We start from the raw sequence: 22,602 nt of genomic DNA on the forward strand, positions 1-22,602 counted from the left end.
TAATGATATTCAGAGCTGTGGTTATTTCCCTTTCTTTAGCATGTCTGTCTGAACTTTTCCAGCCTAGCTTCCATAATAAGTTGTTATGTATCCTAGATTTAAGATGGTTAGGAATCAGATTTTCTGATCTACAGGAAATTCCACTAGTTCAATTTTTTCTGTTCCAAAACTAGAATGCAAATTATAAGTTGCAAAACTTCTATACGGTAAAATATAAAAATGTCATTCTAATGCTCACAAATTTCATTAGTGATAGTGTGACTTTAAAAAAAAAAATATTGAAAGTCATTCAAAGCAGGACATGGAAAATAGCTTTCAGATTCCAGCAATACTGACACATTCCTGTACAGTGCTTTGGTTTTGACAAGTTCTCTTTTCCTGACCAGAAAATCTTCTGTGAAAGCATTTCTGATGGGCTATAATGTGTGTGGCCCCTGGAATAGAATTAGGGATGATGAGGGCACAAGATTAGAGGAACAAGGCAACAAAGCCTGAAGGCAACCTGTAGTCACTAGGCAGATCTATTTTGTATATGCGGCTGGCCTGATGTTTGCTTTTCAGAAAAGGAAATATTTTAGTAAGCTAGGGAGACAGTGTGGTATTATCAATGATAAAAAAAAGAAGAAAAAGAAAGAAAGAAAGGGGAAAAAAAAGGCAAACCACTGAAGAGCTTTGAGAGCGTTCCCTGGGACTAGCTGGATCACAGGCAAACAACACAACTCAGTCGGCAAACACCATTTCGGCAGCTTGATGGTTGACAGGCAGGGGAAGAGCGCCAGAGGAATTACGCTCTGTCTCCTTCTCCCCACTTTTCCCAAATTCCTTGGTCCAGCCTGGAAGAGAGAGTTTCCACAGTGCCGATGAATGTGTACACATGTGCTCCCTGTTAAATGTGCAGCTTCTGCATTCTCCCAGTCCTCCTTTTTTAGGAAATGCTTTCTGTTTGTGTGATACTAAAACAAGAACACAGCCCCTACCCCCTAAAAAAATGACAGCTCATCCAGTAATCTGGGAAAGCAGAACCCAGGCAAGGGGAGAGCCGAGAAGCGGGCACGGCAAGAAGTAAACGCACAGAGCTTGGGGAACTGGCAAGGAGGGCAAAGAGCAGGTGGTGCCAGGGGAGCACAGCGCTTCGCATTTTCTCAAAGCGCCGAATACGCGCCTCTTCCCCCTCCCCAGCCAGCCCTTTCTGTGCAAAGCAGCGGCTTAAACCCCTCCCTCTTTGCTTTCACTCCCGGCACCTTTCCCTTGGCTGCTCATTCAGAACAGATGATGCTCCCCATCACACGCAGTCCTCTCCTCTCCCTCCCCTCTGCCCCAGCCCTTTAAAAAGCTTTATGCCACCAAGAATTCATTTGTATGGGAGAGAGCAGGAGCAAGGAGAGGCAGGCATTTGACAGGCAAAACTAGCACTGCAGCAGTGGAGGGTGAGGGTTTGGAGCGCTCCGTGTCAGCTCTGACAGAGCAAGAGAGATCAGGGATACTTAGGGACAGGGGCATGAACATTTAAATCTTCAGCACCACATAAATGTTTTCTAATAACAGGCAGAGGGAAGAAGGAAGGAGACAGTCCAGGGATCAGAAGACGACCCCAGCAATCTGGTGATGGCATGGATCGGACACTTTTCCAGCAGCTGTTTTACCTACCTCTCAGTCCTGTCACCGTCTGGTATCCCCGAAGTGCCAAGGCACAAGACTGATGCAGAGCTGCTCTTAGCAAGTAAGTTACCTGGTTTTGGTTTTTTTTCCAATCCACTTCTTTTCTTCTCTGGTTGCAAAGGATCAGGAGCCCAGAAGGCAGGAGGACAAGCGGCTGAGGTATTAGGTTAGTTGAACACCAGATTTCTATGCCCAAACCTGCCAGGGTGCAAGCTAGAGATGTGCTGTTGTCTAACTCGCCAGCTGCTAGGGAACTCTTTGGGAAGCCGGGGATTAGATGTTGATCTTGGGCAAAAGCACTGCCAGATCTAGTAAAGGTGTTATGCAGAAAAAGACATTAAAAATGATGAACTGCTCAGATACCAGATTAGCAGAGATCACTGGAATACAATGGACAGGGGGAGACTGATCAGTAAGCAGCCCTGAAATGGGGGAAGTGACTCCATAATCCTCACCTAGAGTCAAAGATTAAATTCTTTTATAATTAGGATACTTACTAGTCAGCTTAGGTTTTAAAGAGCCCTTGCAGTGTAGTCTCCAGACGATGAAGTGGCATGTTCAGCCCTTGGAGAGTACAGGCAATTTAATGCATTGGGAATCCCTAGGGGTGTTTATGGCTCTGGGAGGTAAAAGCATGACTAATTTTTTTACCAATGTCTTGCTGCGTCGGTCAAAAAGGCGCCTGGAGCCCTCCTTTTTGTATTAGCACATGCTGGCTGGGAGTAACATGCGAACTTTTATACAGCATGTCTCTCATTTGGTTTTGACCAGAGAGTTTCAGGAACCAGTAGAGAATTGGAAGAAACTGTCCCTGTCCCAAAAAGCTTACCATCTGACTTTTGGGGATTCTGTAATCAAGCAGGTCCTTCCTCCTGCACCCTTTTAGTTTTAAGTAGACAACTACCTTGGATTTATAGTAGAGTAGCTTGGAGGGAAGCAAAACTGGCTTCTTTTGCTAGTTCTCTGACCAATCCAAGCAACCAGTATCTTCCATAGTATGTGGGAAGTGTGTCTGGCAGTGTTTGTGTTGGGGGAGTTACTTCACTTCTGGGGTTCAGTTCTTTCCCCCCTGTTCCTACTCAGTTGGAGATAAAGGATCAGGATGATTTCTGGTTCCCACAAGAGAAAATTCTCCATCTCTGGAAGGTTCCAGCCCAGTTATTTACAGACTCTGAAAAAGACAGAGTTTTGGAGTCATGTTCTGACTTTTTTATATAAAAGTCACCCACTTTCTATTCAGTTTGAGGTCAGGAGAGCCACTCGGACATTCGGGGTGAGCATTGGCACTTAACCAGCAGTTTGGTATTAGGTAGGTCAGTTTGTCTCTCTGTGACTCATCTTCTGTGGTCTGCACAATGCGATCAATAGCACTGTTGAATGTCTTGGGGCAGAAAGAGCCTGCATTTGATCAATTAATCTTTGAACTTAAGACAGCTGTGGATTACATAGTGATTCTCAGTTGCTATAATGGTGAAATACCTAAACAATGGAGAACAAGAACGTTGGTGCTCTTAGGGCAGGATTTTCTCTTAGAATTGAGGTTCTGCTTTCCCCAATATTCAGTGTGTGCTGTGTGTAAACAGCCAGTAGCAGGACAAAAGTGTCTCTTTTTCTTTGTTCAGTTGTGTTGGTTGAAAGATAACAGTCAAATTTTCAAGGATGCCATAAGGTCCCCCTAAAAATAAGAGTCTGGGGACAGAGACAGAGAGGTTGCAGAGTGCCTCAGGCAGAGTCACTTCCTTGGAGGTAGAAGGACCAAACTGGTTTATTTTCAGGCTTTAGTTGTTGGTAAAGAAAATATCATTTGACTGTTCAAAATTAAGACAAACACCTAAGAGTATAATATTGTGATTGCATCCTTTGCACACAGACTTTTCATGCTCAACTTCTTTAATTCAGTGAAGTACAAGGTAAGTGACCAAAAGTTACATGGATTATGTCCTCTCATCCACCCTATGCATTTGAACTGTGGTATATCAAGTAGTAGATACCCCTTATGTTGTGGAAACTCCATGTTCTCCAGTCCTTGTTCTATAACAAATTGTTATAGCCTGTACACTGGGTAGTTATGATGTCTCATAAGGCATTGTCTTGTTTTCATCTTTTTTCTAAAAAAAAAACCCCAAAACCCAAAAAACAACAACAACAAAAAAACAAACCGAAACCCCCACCCCAGTCTGTATTCTCATTGCAGTTTAGTTTCTCCACTCTTCTCTGCATTGGTCTGAAGTCAATTTAATGCAACTGCAAACTTGTGTTACATATGGGATTTTTTATACTTTCATGCATAGTTGGAAGGAAAAGATCTATTTGAAACCTGTAGGTACTTGAGAGAACAGAAACATTATTTCTTGGCATTAGAAATAATCTTGCTAGGTTATTCATGCTGATAGATCAGGCTATATAGGCTTTTCAGAGTAATCTTTAGACACACCTGAAGCAGATAGGGACTGTATTCACTGCTGCTGAATTGGTGGAAGGGAAGAAGAGTGGTGCGGTGATAACAGGCACTCATTCAGGATTTTGGAAACTCTAGGTTTAGTTCCCTGCCCTGCCACAGACTCCCAGTGTGAGTGTGGAAGAAGCAACTGTGTCTTTGTGATGCACTTCCCCATCTTGAAATATGGGAAATAAAGCACTTCCTTGTTCCACAGATCTTAATAAATAAATAAATAACATTTTAAAGCACATGATACCTGTGTTGAACACTGTGAAACATTTGGATACTCTCGGAATGGGGGGCCACATTGCTACCTCACAGCTGACAATGAAAGGGCTCAGGGATATTCAAACTGTGATTATCCAGCAGTGCTGGGGAGAAGGATAGATTGGGAGGCAATTAGCAGATAAAAGTAAAGTGCAAACGTCCATAAGCTCTGTCTTTCTTTGTGTCATATTAGCTTCCTACCCAGAGAGATTTTCTTACAAGGTATTTTCTTTTGAAAGACCGAACACCTTCTGTTTCAGTATTTCTGAGCCTAATGAGCGCTAAGCAGACAGACGGCATCATCAGCTCAGCTCTGTAACAGGCACAAAGTCATCCTGCTTCTTTAGTAGCTGCCTAGTTAATCATCAGTCACCCTTTTTTGTGTACTGGTGGGTGGGTGTCTCCTCTAGCCCCGGAGGAACTCCGTTGTAAAATCATGCCTGTCAGCATGTTAGAAAAGCAGTGCTGTAACTTAATGAAAACTCAAAGAGGAAATGAGAGGCATCCTCCTACTTCAGTGCTGAGTGAGATTACACTTCGAAAGGCAATTATTTGGATGAGGGAGCTTTTGAACCACATGTTTATTAGCGAAGTGCCATGGGTCTCCGTTCTTGTACAGTTTCCTTAAATGTTTTGCCCTGGTTTTGAACAGCATAACTCTTCTGCATCATTCCCTTCCCCTGTGGATCTCCAAGCACATTCCAAAGAGGCAGTCACCACAATCTAAGTCAGAAAACTGAAGGATGACATGATTTGCACAAAATCTACCTGCCTTTTTTTTTCTTGCATGCATATGTATGCCTCCAAAGGCAACCTCGTGTTGGTGGTGTTGACTGTTCAGTCTCAGTCATACACAGGCAGTAGATAAAAGGACAGTGGGAAAGATGCCTTTCTCAGGGAAAACAAAGCCCCACCTGTCAGTCAGCACCTATCTAATAGCCATTTATCTTCAGATTGTCAAAGGCCATCTTTTCCTAATATTTTTTCTTCCTCCATCTTTCCACTAGCACACAGTGTTCAGCAATCAATGCTTTTATTCTCTTTGGGTGCTACTGCTTTAATTTGCTCTATTCCTCTACCAACTTTCCCATGTTGCTAGTGTCTGTCAATTAAGAATTTCATTCTCTTGCAGCAGTGTAACCCAAAGGAGAATATGTGCCCCAGAGGAATGTGGGGACAGTAACCTAGGCTCTGGTTTATGTGGTGTAGGCCAACAGGGAGCAAAAGAACCAGGTCAAGTTTTTCAGTAATGATCTGTTTAGTATGTACTGCTGTATTGACTGCTTGTTGAGTAGTATAGGATTCTCTCTGGGAAAAGAGATGACAGAATTAAGTAGAATCTGGATTTGGGAAGGTGTGGAGGGCTTACTAAAGAACAGTTGCTCATTTATTCTCATAACGGAAGAAAACATGGGCAGCAGGTTTAAAACAAACAAGAAGTATTATTTTGCACAAACAAACTTGATGACAAATTCATGTCTTCAAACTCCTCCTGCCTGCCAGTTTAGACCTCTCCAGAAGCAAATCCTTAAGCAAGGCCAGCAATTATTTGAATTGAAAAAGTTACCATGGTCAGCAGGGGAAAAAAGTTTCTTGCAGACTTTTCTCGTTTTACCTTCTGCGATGTCTTCAGCAAATTTCTATCCTGAAGACTTGGAGCTATCAGGAGGTACTGCAGCTCTGTCAGGCAGGGCTTGTAGACAGCTCTGCAAAACAATGCCTCCTGAAGATACTTAGCTAACCCCAGCTTGACTCTTCTTCAGCAAATCTAAGAGTCCTAAATGTCACCGCCTGCCCTGAGACTGTCGTCTGGGCAAAACCAAGTCTGATAAAAAGCCTCTTTGCAAGCTTGATAATACACTGACTCACATCTCCTTTTGCAGTAGCCTGTCCAAAAGGAAAGCAGCTTTGTACAAAAGTGACATTTTTATTATCTTGGCTTCGTTTAACCAAAGATGGTAAATACCAATGAAACAGGATGGTGCATGTGACTATAAGAGGCAATTTCATCTCACAAATCTCTTTGCTGGAGGGAGCAGTGATTTACAAACTGAAGCCTAAACCTCTGTGAGATGCTTGCACATAATTACCATTATCTGGAAAAGATGTGTATGCTTGATAGCAGTGGCAGTATATTATACGATGAAGGAGTTAACCAAATCCTTACATAGGTATAGTGGTCCTTTTATAGTATCTTGTCATTTGTGCTAAAGTTTCCCAGAGCAGTTAAAATAATAAGGGAATGATAGAGATTTCCTAGAAGATTCTTGTGCCTAGGATCTCACAGACCATTCATATCCGTATCACAAATTTTACAGTTGCGGAATTAAGGCAGAGGGAAAAGCAGTGATTTGCTCAGAATAAGAGAAAAAATACTGAAATCATTTGGAACAGAAAGCTGGCTAGCCTTCAGACATCCAAACCTGTCCTCAAACTGCTAACCAATACTATTCCTTTTAAAGACTCTAACGCAAAGATTCATCTGCTTGATTATTTTCAATAACTATGTACTGAGGTTATGCTTATACTATGATGGGAGAGTTTAAGATTAAATATCAGGAGAAATTGAAATGCCACTGAAGCTGTCAGTAAAGTTCATATACAGCAGGAATTTTTCAGCTTTAATGGACCACTTGTGTAAGGTGTTCCTGAAGGTTTCCAGAAAGATTTCACTTGACCTATTGTTAAAGATCAGTAGCATTAGAAAAGTGATGTTGCCAGTCCCTTGAGTGTTTTAGTTAAAGCAGGTTTCCCTGTACTTTCATTAATGGGCAGTCCCTCTAGCCTGCTTCACCAGAGTGATATTTCTAGGGATTTAGGCTTTTTGATTGTTTTTATTCTATTCTGTTCTTTTTAATATGTTTCAAGATCCTTTTGGTCTCTTTGGCATGAATCTAAAATATGAAACCTTACACTAGAGATTAATGTCTTGAAATTGATTGTTCTCTCTTACATAGTGTCAGTGTAAGTGAAACTCAGCTTCGAACATAACTTTTATAACAAAATTATCTTTAAAACAATTCTTCTTAAATTGAAAACATGCAACACTTGCCTGTTTTTACATTTCTACACATAGATTGATCAAAAGCTTTTTAGTCCAAATAGAGTAATTTTAGATTAATCAAACAATGCAAAGAAAGATCAAAAGTTATATTCATCAGAAGAAAGCAAAGAGGTTCTTCTCTGCACCTAATTCTCTTTAAGTCAGTGGATGGGATGCTTCTTCCCCTATTAAAGAGGAGGAAAAAAAAAAAAAAGCATGTGATTATTCTGACTTGCACTTGGCATATGCTTTCACATATTGTGAAGTAAGAGTCAATATGTACCCTTATAATTTGACAGCATCTAGCAGGCACTTTGCACACATGTAAATAGATACACACCATAAGGCAGCAGAGAGCCAGACCAATGGCCCGAGACATTTGAGTTTGCAACAAGTAGTAGAAAATGGCTGAAGATGTATCTAAATATACCATGAGCCAGCTCTCAGAAGTCCTGCCTTCAGAAGTGAAAGAAATAGAGGTAGGGATTAATATCCTGCCCAAATCCTTGATGTTGCTGTTTGAGGAGGGGAACAGCACAGTGCTGGGGTTATCTATCCCACATCCAGGGTCATATGCAGTGGGGGTAGCAAACCTAATTCCTCCTAACTTACCATCCCAGCATCATTAATCCCTATTATTTACCCCTTCCTGGGGCTGCATGGGCTCAGCCCCGGCCCAAACCCTTCAAACCAGGCAAATTTGCCAGCAAAAAGAAGCTTTGGGAGTGTGTTGTGGACAGATGGCTGGGCTCCCTAGTGAACGGAGCCAGCGGGTATGGTTCCAGCAACAGGCTCTGGCTGCTTCATTGGAGTAATGATTGATGGTGACTTATACAAGGGCTAAGAGTAATTCTTTGCTGTTAACCAGACTTGGCTACAGCAGAATGGAAGTGGAAATTTGTTGCTTCATTTATTCATCCTGCCTCTGCTTCCTTCCCGCCCACCCTTTGTGCTTTTTAATACTGAAAAGATGAAGCTACTTTGCTCAATCTTAAAACTGTCTTTCCCAGGATACTCTTAATTGTATCTCTACACCTTTGCTCATTCACAGACGCATAAGAAGATTAAAGATACAGGGAGCAGTTACAGATTTAGTTAGGTTTTAATAGGATTTGCAGAGGACAATGCAGAGAATGAACGCCATGGAGAATATTGCTACGCTGTCTTTGATATCCCTAAGGCTTCTTAGGTAATCTTTCACAGAGATTTTGTCTGTGCCCTGCATTCAGAGTCAAGACTCATTTTTCAATGGACCATGTGTGGCTTTTTTTAAAGAGTATCTAATCATCTTGGTAAACAGGATGTTACATTATAGCCTGCAAGAATCATTGCAGCCATCGTTTTGTATTATTTATTTGTGTCTTGTTAAGCATAGTTTTGTATGTTGACAGTGAGTTTTTTAATAGCTGTCTGTTAGGTTTCTAAAAGTGTCTGGTGTTTTTGTCTAATGTCAGATGAAGTAAAGGGGTAGGTTCTGATATATCTGATTAACAGTAGGCCTGCATTCATGACACCTTCAGACATGTAATTCAAGATGCTAAATTAAATGCCTGTTTCACATTTGGAGCCCAAGCTCCCACAAAATAATTTGTGGAGGGGGTGGGTACTTCCAGAAGGTGATTAAGCACTCCTGAAATCTGAATTATCCCTGGAGGTGCCTTTCTCTGCTGACTGTAAGGGAAACCTTCATGCATAATTTAGACTTATGTGAGATCTAGGTAGACAGTGGTGCTCAGCGTGTTCTATTAATTTCGAAGGTTTCTCTTGGTATGCACCCAAAACCTGAGGCATCAAAAAACTCCAGTCCTTCTTGAAGATATAAGCTGATGTATCTTTACTTTGCTCCTAGTTGTGATCTCAAGCAAATTTTGAGTGTAAAAAAAACCCGAGGACCAAAAAAACCCCCCAAAGCCAAAAAACTGTAACAAGGTTTACCTATTTCATGACTCCCAGACCATGACCATCACCATATGTTCTGAGGTTCCAGCAGTGCATTGAGCAAAGTGACTGGCAGCTGGTTCATGTTTGAAGAGACTGTGTATTATTATGAATCAGTATTTAACAATGCAGCGTTATATATAGCAAGTGGCTGCTGTGAGAGAAGTGCTGAAGCCTTTCAAAGTGTTTCCCAAAACAATACTAGGAGGAAAGACATGGCCCTAGCAAAAAGCTTTCCTGATGTAGAATCAGCCTGTATCCAGCCCTGTACCAGCATGGGGCAAAGTTTGTTAGTGTAACATTAATATTTGCAATGTTTGTTGTCCTGGTGTGTCGTAATGGTTCAGACAGTAAAACAAAATGGCTTTTGTCTCAGCTTTTTTCCTCCTATCTTAAACTTTATTTCTTTGTTCTCCTGCAGCCCAGCCATGGCTGGAGACTCTAGGATCTTCATGAACCAGGACATGGACATCGGAGTTACGTCCAGAGAGCCTAAGAAGATTCCCAAACAGGCTCGGGATGATGTCCCTATTGCCACTGACCGAACCCGCCTCATATCAGCAGAAGGTAAGAAGCCACGTCAGCGTTACATGGAGAAAAGTGGCAAGTGCAATGTGCACCATGGAAATGTCCAAGAAACCTATCGATACCTTAGTGACCTCTTCACTACGCTGGTGGACCTCAAGTGGCGTTTTAATCTTCTTGTCTTCACTATGGTCTATACCATCACTTGGTTGTTTTTTGGGTTCATATGGTGGCTCATTGCCTATATCCGGGGAGACCTGGACCATCTTGAAGATGAGAACTGGATCCCCTGTGTTGAAAATCTCAGTGGATTTGTTTCTGCATTTCTGTTTTCTATCGAGACTGAGACAACAATTGGGTATGGCTATAGGGTCATAACGGAGAAGTGCCCAGAGGGCATCGTACTGCTCCTGATCCAGGCTATTCTGGGCTCCATTGTCAATGCGTTCATGGTGGGATGCATGTTTGTCAAGATCAGCCAACCAAAGAAGAGGGCTGAAACCCTCATGTTTTCTAACAACGCAGTGATTTCCATGAGGGATGAGAAGCTCTGTCTCATGTTCCGTGTTGGAGACCTCCGCAATTCCCACATTGTCGAGGCTTCCATTAGAGCCAAACTGATTAAGTCCAAACAGACCAAAGAAGGAGAGTTTATCCCCTTGAACCAAACAGACATCAACGTGGGATTTGACACTGGAGATGACAGATTGTTCCTGGTGTCACCTCTTATCATCTCACATGAAATCAACGAGAAAAGCCCCTTCTGGGAGATGTCACGCACCCAATTGGAGAAGGAGGAGTTTGAAATTGTGGTCATCCTGGAAGGAATGGTGGAAGCAACAGGTAAGGACTTGTCAAAAATCAGTCACAATTTTGAGGGGGGAAGGGGAAAAATGGAGTGCAGTTTGGCATTTACTGTCAATGTCACCTGGATCGAGAACATGTTGGGATTTGTCCTTCTCTAGTGTCTGACTCAGGTGGGATATTGTGGTCTGACGTAACTAGCAATTAAAAGATGGGTCCTTTAGCTCATGTTGTAGTGTTTCGCACTGTTTTTATAAGTCGGGGATTCAGACGAAGGGATTAGTCGAGGAGCTGTCCATCATCACTGGGAACTGATCCATGGGAAAAAAGGAATGGACTAAAGGAATTAATGAGGTCTGTTGTGGCCCTGTTTCCTGTGATCAAAATTCATGGCACAAATCTTTTTCCATTTCTCCTCTGTATGAAAAATTGGCTGTAACTGTGCTATTTTAGGTATTGCTGTAGTGATGCTTTTTAATGGAGGCTATGAAGGAAGTGCCCAAGTATTACTATATCCCATAAAACAGCATGTGCTGAAACTGAATGACTTGCACATGATGCAGGACATATATTTTCAAAAGGAGCTCAAAGAGGAAAAATGCAGAAACTGCTTTTGTGACTCCTGCAACCCAGCAGCTGTTTAACAGCTTAAAACAATGCTGTGTAATGGGTAGATTAGGAGATATACTCAGCTGATTCCAGATTTCCTTCCATGGGTGTATTTGTGGCAGGCAATGAAAGAAGTCTGCGTCCGTATATAATAAATCTGGAAAAGTTGTGTGCCTCAGCTTTCCAAGGTGTAGAAAAGGGAGGTGACAGTGTGCCTCAAGCTGAGCGAATGGATGGCCACAAAGGTCTCCAGGCTCCCTTCCACAGGTGGGATGCAGTGTATCTCCTATGGGTCTGGTTAGGGAGGAGGATGGTTGACTCTGGAGTCTCACCTAAAAGACAAGGCACCATGGGGTCATTTTACCACTTGCAGCTAATTCATTTATTCTAGGCTTTGAGAAGGAGCTGGCAGGCTCTGTCTGCTGTGCTTCTAGCATGGCAAGTGTGTTTAAGCACCCTGAGATGCTGACGCTTCCTTCTGGCAGGCTTTCTGAGTCTGGGGTTGGCAGCATGCCTTGGACAAATCAGGGCCTTTAAGGGGAATGGGGCAACAGGCAGTATTGAGGAGAGAATTGCTATCTAGAGTTGTGGAAACATAGAAAGAGTCAGAGATGCAAAAAAGCTTTTATAAGTAGGTTTGCCCTTTGGTGTTTAAGGATTTTGATTAGGAGATGACACTGCGAACCCATGTTTTTTCTGTTGGTGGTGTTTGGATTTTCTTTTCCATCTTGATGAGGCATGGGTTCTCTCTGAAACACTAGCAAGGGTTTTCAGCTTGATATGAGTGTCAGTGGTATCAGCACCCTGTCTCAGAGATTCTGGCCTTTGCTTACTATTAATATTGTCCCCTTCTTGAGATTTGTCCTTGTTATTCTCCTAAGAGCCAGATGTAAAGAGAAATAGTCTCTCAAATTCCTGCATCCCAGACCTTTGCTCTTAAAGACAGCTCTCTATTGAGCTAATTGAGTTTCCCAGTATCTCCCTTTAGGCATTAGGTGAATAGCAATAGCTGACTTTTCCAAACAGAGCTAATGGGAGGTTATGTATAGATTGCACTGTACCTAGGTTGGAGTACTGTATTGTAGAAGTGGAATTCATTTGGCATTACTAGGCAAATATTCTTTTGCAGCAGAGTATTGTAGGGATGTGGCAAAAGAAAGGGTGGGTGGAAAAGACTATCAAAGGCAAAGATTTGTGATGGAAGCTTATTTTGTAGCTTAAACATTTACTAGATACTAGAACCTCCTAATCTGAGCATGGAATGCAGTTCCTTGTTTGTCCAAAGCCTCTTTCCTCATCACACAGTGACACTATCAAATTTTGTTTGAACAGCTACTGCACTGCCTTCCTCTTATGAAAGCTCAGCCTCTGCTAGATATGTGTGAGAGGAAGTCATTATCAATAACAGCCTCAAAATTAAAAGCATGGCATAGGAATAATATTGCTTTACAAATGGGCTCCTCTCCCAGAGGGATTATACAGGCCAGTGTGTAATGATATTAAGGAGCACACATCTGTGGAAATGAATTATTCTGGTCTCAGAAGACAGGCTGTGAAATTCCAAAATTGGAGCTAGAAGAGCCAGTTTGCAATGAACTTAGAGCAGAGTGGACCTCAGATGATGCCATTATCTGATTCAGAGGCTAAGATGGTTTTCTGAATGACATATGGTAACTGGGGGGGGGGTGTGATATTTTGCCATAATGAGAGTGGCTTGCAGAAGCACAGTGTTTGTGCTTTCCTGCTTTGTCCTCACACTTCGTAATGTTGATAAAGCAGTTTGGGGGATATTAATCCCTACCTCCATACCTTGAAATGTGCTCCAAGCAAATTCTTTAGGTTCTTTCCTTTCTGTCATATTGTTCAAGCCCCATCTGCTTTCAGGAATGGTGTAATTTACTCGCAGTGTCACTTCTATTGAATCATGACACTGTTACAACCTGGTCAGGTTCAGGGCAGTATAAAAATGCAACAGACCATTTGTTCCCTTAGTAACCCCTATGAAAAATGAGGAACCACCATCACAGTGCTCAGAGGTACAACTGGTCAGCATATTCAGCTCTGTTCATGGTGCACAAGAGGCAAGCGAGTCCTGCATGCTGTCTCAGAGATGGCTCAGCTCTGCAGTTGTTGTGAGGAGTAAAAATTAATGGAAACTTATTCCGTCTTTACAGACAACAGCAAATCATACCATGAATGCATCCTGCACTGGTGGGGAAAAGGCAGTTATATTTTTTCAGAAGGTGTTTGGAAAGCAGGTCAAAATGGTGATTGTCAACGTAGAAATGACTAAATAAATTTAAGCATAATGTCTTGACTAAAAGCATGAATATTTTCCACTGAAAGTTTGGGACAGCAATTTTATAATGATTTCCAATAGCTTTAACCAACCACACACATATTACAAATGTAATGTAACAAGTAACTCAAACAAGTAACTCTTCTTACTGACATTTAGGTTTAATTCTGATCCAGTGAAAGGCAAAGATGGTAAACAGTTTCAAATAAAAAGTGTAGAATAAATTCTGAAGAGCTGAAACACTTCAAGTCACTGGTTTTTTTTACAAAACGAAACATTGTGGTTCAAAACAATGTTTTTGTTTTCAAGTTGACTTGAATTTCCTAAACACTTCAAGTTGTTTGGTTTTTTTTACAAAGTGAAACATTGTGTTTTAAACCCATGTTTTTGTTTTCAAGTTGACTTGAATTTTTAAAAGGATAAATAACAACACACTGAAGAATGTACACACAAGACACAAGAAATGTACCAGCCAGCCTAAAATGCAATGTTTTTATTTTGCTGAAAAAGAAAATAAACATTGTATTATTCTAGTGAGAGCTCTCCAGGGACCCACAGCTGTTCTACTGACTAACCCAGGAAGCCAGCTGCGGCAGAAAGCCCACTGTCGGGGGGCTTTCCAATCAATATTTCAGTATGGCTGAGGCACTGTGACTCTGCGAGAGGTTTAAAAATGCCAAAGGGAGACTAAGTTTCTGGGCAGATCTGTTGTGATCATTGCTGAGTGAAATGACCACTGTAAAGACAAAATCAATATAGATGACAAGTGTTCTGGCTTCCAGTGCTGCTTCCTGCGCATCTTGAAAGCAGCAGCATCACTCACAGTGCCTACTTAATGAATTAGTCACAGAGATTACTTTAGGGAATTAATTCTCTTTTGCCTTATCTGAAAGGGACACTTGTCAAGATCAGCTGGCTCAAATTTGACTTGCAATAAAAGGTAAGAAAGTGAAGGTGGAAAATCTATCTGCAAAGTGAATACATTTTTGCTTTCACTGCCTTTCTGCTTCCTACAGTAGCAATAAAAAATGAGAGCCAACCCTGTTGACAGAATAGGTCTAGGCTGTTGTTGGCCAAACCTCTTGCCCTTACCCTCCTGATCCTGAATTGAACATAGTGTATAAAGCAAGGCTGCTGGAATGTAGAAGAGCAGTGGAGATTTAGGTCCCCCTTCCATGTGCATGCAGAGTCAGCTGGGTTCTGATGAAGAATTTGGCTGATTTGATAAGAGAACATTGGAGAGTCCAATTTTTTTTTTTTTTCCCCCTGTAAGCCATCACATATGATGACGCAGTCTGCATATCCTACAGGACTTTCTGGCGGATAATTTGAAGAGGGTCTCTTCTCTTCCAACTTTACCCTTCCGCTGCTATTTACTGACAATTAAGCAAAACCTAATTTATCAGTAGCTGTCCTGCAAACCTCATTCTGTATCTACAGGGTCCAGCAGTGCTATTGTCTGGGCATAGAGACAGCAGTGCTTGTTACTTTACTCTTGGTCCTCACTGGTTTTCATTACCTCTTTTTTCCCACCACTATTAAATAAGCCACAAGAGACAGTCCAGATGCCTGATTAGTCCAGTCACTAAATGAAGTTTTAATAAACTCTAGGATAGGCATATATATTTCTAGCTTAGAGTCTGTGTGATAAAAAGTGGTTTAATGATTAGAAGTAATTTACTTCATCCTGTCCCTGTGAGAGCGTAGGCAAACAGCAGCTTTTTTGCACCTCAATTTACTCACCTTTACAGAGGACTTAGTAAAATTTCCTGGCTGTAAATATAGGACCAAAAGAAGTAGTCACAACATAAGATAACCTGAAATTAATCATGATTTTCATGGGAGAACAAAGGAAGGGTGTGGAGTTTTCATGCATTCATCATCTGGTTTGGGTTGTCTTGTTGTTTTGTTTTGCATTTTGCATATAAATAAGTTTTCTTTTCTGCAAGAAGGACCTTGCAGAACTGTTACAGAAACCGCTTATATAATTATAGGGAAGAGAGAGACGTCTCAAGTCATTCTTTTCATCAGCTGAATTGTCCTCCAGAGGTAGAAGTTGGCAGGCTAGTCATTTTAGGTGCCTCTGCAATCACTATAAATAGCTTTGTGAGGGGCCTAAAGTTACATGGTGTGAGCTTGATGCTGAGGTTCTGCCTGGTAGAGACCTGGCAATTGAATCTAAGATCTTTAAATCATGAGGTTCTTTTTTTTTTCATTTCCAGTGCCTAGGAGCTTTCACATGCCTGGAGACCATTCAGATAAATTAAAATCCTATTACGCTCCTCTGGCATAAAAATCAAAGTGAATCAAGCCCAGACATGTCCTCCTCTAAAGGAGACAAGCACAAGTAATTGGAGGACCATGCTCCTACCTTCTAATATTCCTTTTCAAGTTGGAGGAACATTGACTTTTTGGAGGTTACAGTGTTCTTTGGTCTAATTAACGCAAAGGGACTAATAAATTTCATAACCATCCAAATGCTGATGCTAATCTAAAGACACATATTGCTTAATTAGAGTGATAGAACTTAAAATTTTTATAACTACTCCTTGCCATCCTAACTTACATCAGTCTGTCACTATACCTCTGAGTCCACCAGTTCTTTCTCTGTACTCTTTTAATGTAGGTGGAGCTCAGCTCAAGGAGTGGAGTATGTATTATGCAGCTTTAGTGCATCCATTACAAGGGGAAAAGTCACCCTGCATACAATAGTGTATGAAAACAAGGACAGAGAAGTGAAACCACTTCCAGCAGTATCTGTGTCTGAACTGCAGAGAAAGCCTAGCAAATATGGCAAACACACAGTCAGCATCCACATGACATTTTGCCAGCAGATAATCACTGAGCTCTGTGGCATTTAAATGAGGAGAGTTAATTTTAAGCTGATGAAAAATGTTGTCTTGACAGCCCCAGGGGTTGGGATATCTCTACCCACTGAGAAAGTTCAGGCCATGTAGCAGTACTGAAAGGTTCAACTATACTGTTGATGTGATCGCATTGAAGCCTGCGGCAATTTCTTGGGTTGGTAGATCATGCTTTGTGGTCCCCTTGCCCTCTCCCGTTAAACTGCCAGTAAAAGCACTGGCTATGATGGTATGTTTGACAAAAATACGCATCCTCCAACAGTTGGAGGGAGACTGCTGGTTCATCTCTGGATAACCAAACAGCTGCAAATGCAGTTAGGTTTGGCTTGTCATAATGAAGTTTGATTTTAACTGGTGACCTAAGGGTATACAAGACCTGGAAATCAGGAGCAATCTCCACTTCTCCAAGCAGTGTGGCAGAGCCAGAAGCGTCTGCTCCAGTTGCATGATCAGTGGCATTGCAAGCAGTGAAACATTCTGAAACCTACAATTCCCATTGAGTACGCTGCAGAAAAACCAGGCTCCTTACTGAGTGAGCCATCAAATAACTGCTTTCTGTCAGCATGTATTAACATTCTTTTATCTTTGATAAAATATAAGCTGCTTGATCCCAACTGATTTTGATGACAGAAAAGTGCCTTATTGGTAGAGTTCCCTGACACCTATTTTACACACCAGTCTTTCCTCAGTGACTTTCTCTGTTATTGAATGTAATGAAACACCTGGTTTAATACACATAGCAATATATTTTGTATCTTTTCATCTACTGGAAACCAGAAATGAGCCGTTTAGGAAGCCATCTATGGCTGCCTTAAACAGGAACATGCACAAACTCTGTTATTGATCTGTGATGCAGTGACTCCAGCCAACAGACAAAAAAAAAAATCCACTTCTTAGGATTCTGCTGTAATGAAATTATCGTTAAAACTCTATGAAATGTTTATTGCAGAACTTGAAACCAGGAGACAGTCCTCTGGTCTCCAGCTTTCTAAAAAGCCTGGAACTGGTTCCAGCTTTATTGAAAACTTGGTGCATCTGCTTATAACTTTGTAGAAACTTTTTTCTGGTTTCAATTAAAATTGAGTTTTGTTTGCAACTGAAAGCTAAGCTGCTGAATTAAGAGACGAGAGAGCTGTAACTAAAACTTTAAAGCTGAAGATTTCACATATCATTTCACATTTTCCGCAACTGACAGATTGTACAAATTTATATTAAACATACTTTTTCATTTTTAAACCAGATTGTTTAGGAGAAAATTAAACTTCTAATGGTCTTACTATCTGGAAAACATGATACACTTGAAATAAAAATCTCTATGACTTTATTTTTAAATAAGTTTTTAAGCACATCTACTTAGACTGACAAAGGGGAAATGAGGATATTCTTTTGACATGAAGCTTACTTAAATAAAATGCCCAAGCCACCAACTACCACTTCTCTGTAACTATACCAAATATCTGTTCCATTTAAACCCAAAATGTGTAGTTATATCTACTTTCAGAAAAGGATTAACAGCCTTTATCAGGGCCATAAGTACTATGATTATTTTTGCAAGAAATTCCAAGAGTTTGAAATCTCCCTCAGTTTCTTGTGCTCTCCAAAATGTCAGTGCTCCAGGGTTGCACAAGACAGTGCTACTGCACTGAAGCAGAACAGCAGTGCCAGCGTTGCTGTGGTACTTGATGGATAGGAGCATATAGCCTAATGATTCCCGACACCCAAGATGTCCCATGGACTTGGATAAGCAAGGCATACAAAATGAAACGTCTGATTTTTGCAGAAAGCCCACAGCCACGTATGAAGGATCTTAGTCTAGTGAATTACTCCGCCCCACTGCAAGCTGAAACAGATATTCGGAGCACAAAGGGCACGGGGCACATTGTATGCAAGTGGAAAGTAGCAGCACCCATGTCCTCTTAATAAAAGTAAGGTTTATTGTTTCCACACCTCTTCTGTCATCTTTTTGCAGTTACAGAGGCAATAATTAGCTAGGGACATTACAGATGCATTAATTAACCAGGCTGGAGAGCACAGGGCAGCCTGCAAAGCAGGCACTTAATGGAATTTGAAGCAGAGACAATGCTGTTGTTTACTGGGTAATGTAGGAGTTGCCAAGCAGTATGTCCCCACGCAATTAAAACACCACTGCACATGTGCTAAAAAGGAATATTTGAATGGGATTATGGAGCAATTACAAGTTGTCTTATTGTGCTGGCTCTGTGTACCCCTGGGGTTACAGAAAGCAGCTACTGCAGGAAGCTGGCAGTGTGCAGTATTTGGTTGCTGAAAGCTTTCTATTGTTCCTTCCTTAATTGAATACTTACAGCAGGAGATAACTATGAGTGTGTCTCTGGAGTTCAGGCTCACTGTCAGGTACTCCCCCCAGGGAAGGAGCTATTTCAGGCCCTGATTATAAGGCAGGAGTTCCCTTAGGATGCCTCAGGCCCCCCCATTTAGCAGGGACACCCCATCTTGGCCTTGGGGACTTCTACATGATACCTTCATGCAGCTGCAGCACTTGGAAGGCCATGACAAGAATTAGCCAGTTCAATCACGGGACCTAAACCTATGGGCCTGAGGGGTCTCCTCTCCTACTCTCTTTGCTGGGCTTTGAAAGCCCTCGGAGCTTGGAGGGGGGACTTGAAGGCCTTTGTAATTTCTGGTGCCAAACCAGCTCTGTTGAAAGGGAAAAGGGCTAGTTTATTTTAACTGTCTCCTTACCATACGTGCACATGCTGCTGGTTGTCTAGCATTCTGGTCTCCCAGCATGAGGGAGCATCAGAAAATGGGATTAGCCCTGCAGCCCTACATTACTGACCCTCAAAACAGCCTGTAGTAAAAGCCCTTGCCCAGGGGGGTCAACAGGATGATAAGTGTCAGTGACACAGCTCTCCTGAGAAAAACTGTAGCAGGACTCAGACATTAGCAGGACTTCATGAACTGCCTGCGCATTGAGTTGCTCTTTGCTAGCTGATAAAAGGGAGTGAGGATTAACCAGTCTTCACCTCAAGGACTGAGGAGTCCAGGGCAGGTGATGCTGCACATTGTAGTGTCACCATATAGTCAGGAGTGGTCTCCATTCTGTTTTTCACTTGTAAAGCAAAAGCTGATAGTTTCCTGCAAAGACACTGTACCTCAATAGCGCTTCTCCTTAAGGCAAAAACACTTGGGGTAATTTTCTTCTTCCATTATCGTGGTTTTCATAGCAGCCTCTGCACTTCCCGGTTCCTTCCGGTCCAGGAAGCAGGCATGCTAGAACACTGTGACTAACTCTGTACTTGTTGTTCCTGCCCAGAAGCAAATACTCCTGCAGATCTTCTTGGGGGGAAAAATTGGCTTTTCAGTCTGTGATACAGAACTGGAAGTTTCTCAGTATTGCGTGTGTCACCATCCCTCTTCTCTCTTTTAAAGAACCAAAAGCAACTAATATACTCCAGGCCTGGTAGCTTTAAACTAAGGAAAGCAGTAAGAGACAAGTAAAGCTTTCCAGAGAACTTGTTTGTGTGGGTGTCTTTTAATGGACTGTAGCAATTATGAGAACAAAATATTTGTCTTTTCACAAAGGCGCCTTTTTTTTTTTTTTTTTTAAGGAAAGGAGTTTTCTGATTACTCTGAGATTTCAGTCACTTAGTTGAGCTCACATGGGGAGAATACATGATATGCTCTTCCCTGAAGCATCTGACACTGCTATTTTTCCCCCTATGCATTGTTTTAGATTTCTGTTTATGTACTTTGGGCTGAAGCAGTTAGACTTGGAAGTATTGGTCAGGAACCGGATCAAGTGTATGTTTTGCATGTATTCCACTCAGGCCTATCTCTCACCCTCCAAAAGAGAACAGTGGGAGGACTTTGTGAGGTCAGGTTTTCCAAATTTCACCAGAATTAATTCCAAATTCATAACATAATTTGGACAAACAGAAGACACATTCAGAAGAGAAGTCAGCCTTGACATTGGCAGGTGATTCCAAGAGAATTTGTTCGCAGTTACGCCAACGCTGAATGCTTATCCCTGCTCTGCAAAGCTTGTCTTTAAACTTTGTCAAAGTAAATAAATAAACTCTGATCCTTGGGGCTGAGAAGCAGCTTGACAAATATCAGCTTCATATCGCCCACTGTTCATTCAATCCACAATCCATTAATAAACGGAATTCAACATGCTTATGATCTTGACCGTGTCTTGTTGTGGGTTTTGGTTCTGCCAACCCAATACAGTTGGACTGAACCCTCCAGAGGTATTTAAAAGCCAGCTTGCCATATAAATCACTAGGCCCTATATATAATCATACAAATCACTGGCCCTATATATAGCCCGTATAGCCTTTCAGGCTGTACGCCTTGGCGTCCTATCCTAAGTGCAGGAAGGAATTGCTGATACTGCTGTAGCTGAGGAGGGATGGGGTCAGACACAGTGGGAGTGCAGGGCAGTCGTTCATTCCACTTAGGGCTTGTGTGGGTCAGGATTTGAGGTGCATTGGCAGGGTTGGATGTCGTTCTAGCACAATTCACCAGAAGTGCTGTTAGTATTGGCCACGCAAGCAACACCTCAACAGAGGCAATATGAGGAGAGAGAGAAGCTGCTTAGTGGTACCAGACTTCAAACCCATAAGCACAAGGTTCAGGAAACAGTCTGAAGATGCGGCGATGAATCCATCCCTTTTCCTTTGAGTGCTCAGCTTTTATCATGGTAGAGGCTTTTGTGAGGCTTATTAAGCGAAGACCTTTTCTGTGTCCCAGAGCAATCAGGTATGGAGATAACATGAAAGTGCTTTTAAATGAAAGAAGTGGTTGGGTGAGCATGTAAGGAAGCTTTGCATTTAACATCCCTCTGTTTCCATCTAGGGATGACTTGCCAGGCTCGCAGCTCCTACATGGACACCGAGGTGCTGTGGGGGCATCGCTTCACTCCTGTCCTCACCCTGGAGAAGGATTTTTACGAAGTTGACTATAACAGCTTCCACAGCACTTATGAGACCAACACTCCCGTGTGCTGTGCCAAAGAGCTGGCCGAGTCCCGCCGGGAAGGCCAGCTCCTCAGCCACCTCTCCAGTGCCACCCTTCTGAGCGGAGGCAGAGAAGCAGAGACAGCAAAAGGGGAAGAAGAAGAAGAGGAAGAAGGCAGGGAGCCAGCAGGATTGAATGGAGCCAATGGGACAGCGGGAGAGGTGAAAGAAGATATGCCTGTATAACACCTGAACTGCTGGACAGTAGATACCCACCTACACTTACTGGGAAACTGGGGCCTGGCAAGTCAGGAATTAACTGGGAGTCAGAGAGCTGAGATTTACGTCCAGACCTCTGCTGCCTGCTGCTTGATCCTGGCGAGTCACTGCACAGCACTGTGCCTCAGTTTCCCTCTCCTTTTATCTGTACAGTGAGATTCTGAGCTTTGCACTTGTTTGCAAAGCATTTTGATCTCTATGGACAAGGCTCACTAAATATGATCACTGTTAAAATCGAAATTCCTACCACTGGTTGTTTCAAAAGATGTTCATTGGATGTTCAGAACTCTTCCCCCTTGAGAGGGTATTTAAAAAGTAAAAGTCCAGAATGTCCCATCTCCGTATGAAGAATGTGGTTTCATACCTTCACTTAATTTGTGGGTCAATGTATTGTAGACATTGTTACTGCTAAATTAAAAGAAGAGGAAAAAAACCTCCCTGGTATGTAGTGTGAAGTGTTTTGCCTTCATGATTTTTATGAATAGATTTTAGCCTTTTCCTCCAGGGTCACAGTCGTTGTGGTTTATTTCCTGCAAAATGTCTGATATTAACAGGACAACTTTCCCTGCAAACCTTTAGCATGTTTATCCAGTGTTTTTGACTGTCTTCTCAAACTGAAGTGCTATCTTCGTATACTCTTCATGGAATCTCTGACACATTTCACAGGCTATTCATGATCAGAGAAAGTTTAGATCTTGCCCCAGTGAAGGTTTTTTTCTGGCCTGGATGTCCCAGTTTCTGTTCTGGTTGATGATTTAAAACAAAGTAAGTAGCCATCTGGGAGTTTGAAATGTTCTGGAATTTCAGACAGAGTCCCTGGACTAGGTAGACTGGGTAAGTAACAGTTTGCAAAATTCTCTGCTCTTCTATAAAGTACATATTTAAAGTAAAGGTTTAGATGCTGAGGTTCCTAAAGCTAATGGAAACATGCACTG

At 42.0% G+C, this 22,602-nt stretch overlaps 1 protein-coding gene across 1 annotated transcript; it reads left to right on the forward strand.

Annotated features, from left to right (window-relative positions):
- Positions 1-1,656: 1,656 nt before the first annotated feature.
- Positions 1,657-21,634, forward strand: KCNJ5 (potassium inwardly-rectifying channel, subfamily J, member 5). The gene is made up of 3 exons (XM_010581385.1): positions 1,657-1,720; positions 9,769-10,715; positions 21,288-21,634. Exons 2-3 carry the CDS (start codon positions 9,776-9,778, stop codon positions 21,632-21,634), a joined length of 1,287 nt encoding a protein of 428 aa, XP_010579687.1. The 5' UTR covers positions 1,657-1,720; positions 9,769-9,775.
- The last annotated feature ends 968 nt before the right edge of the window (positions 21,635-22,602 follow it).

The sequence above is a fragment of the Haliaeetus leucocephalus genome, unplaced genomic scaffold (genome assembly GCF_000737465.1).
Source record: "Haliaeetus leucocephalus isolate CR32 unplaced genomic scaffold, Haliaeetus_leucocephalus-4.0 Scaffold773, whole genome shotgun sequence".
In the NCBI taxonomy this organism is placed as follows: domain Eukaryota; kingdom Metazoa; phylum Chordata; class Aves; order Accipitriformes; family Accipitridae; genus Haliaeetus; species Haliaeetus leucocephalus.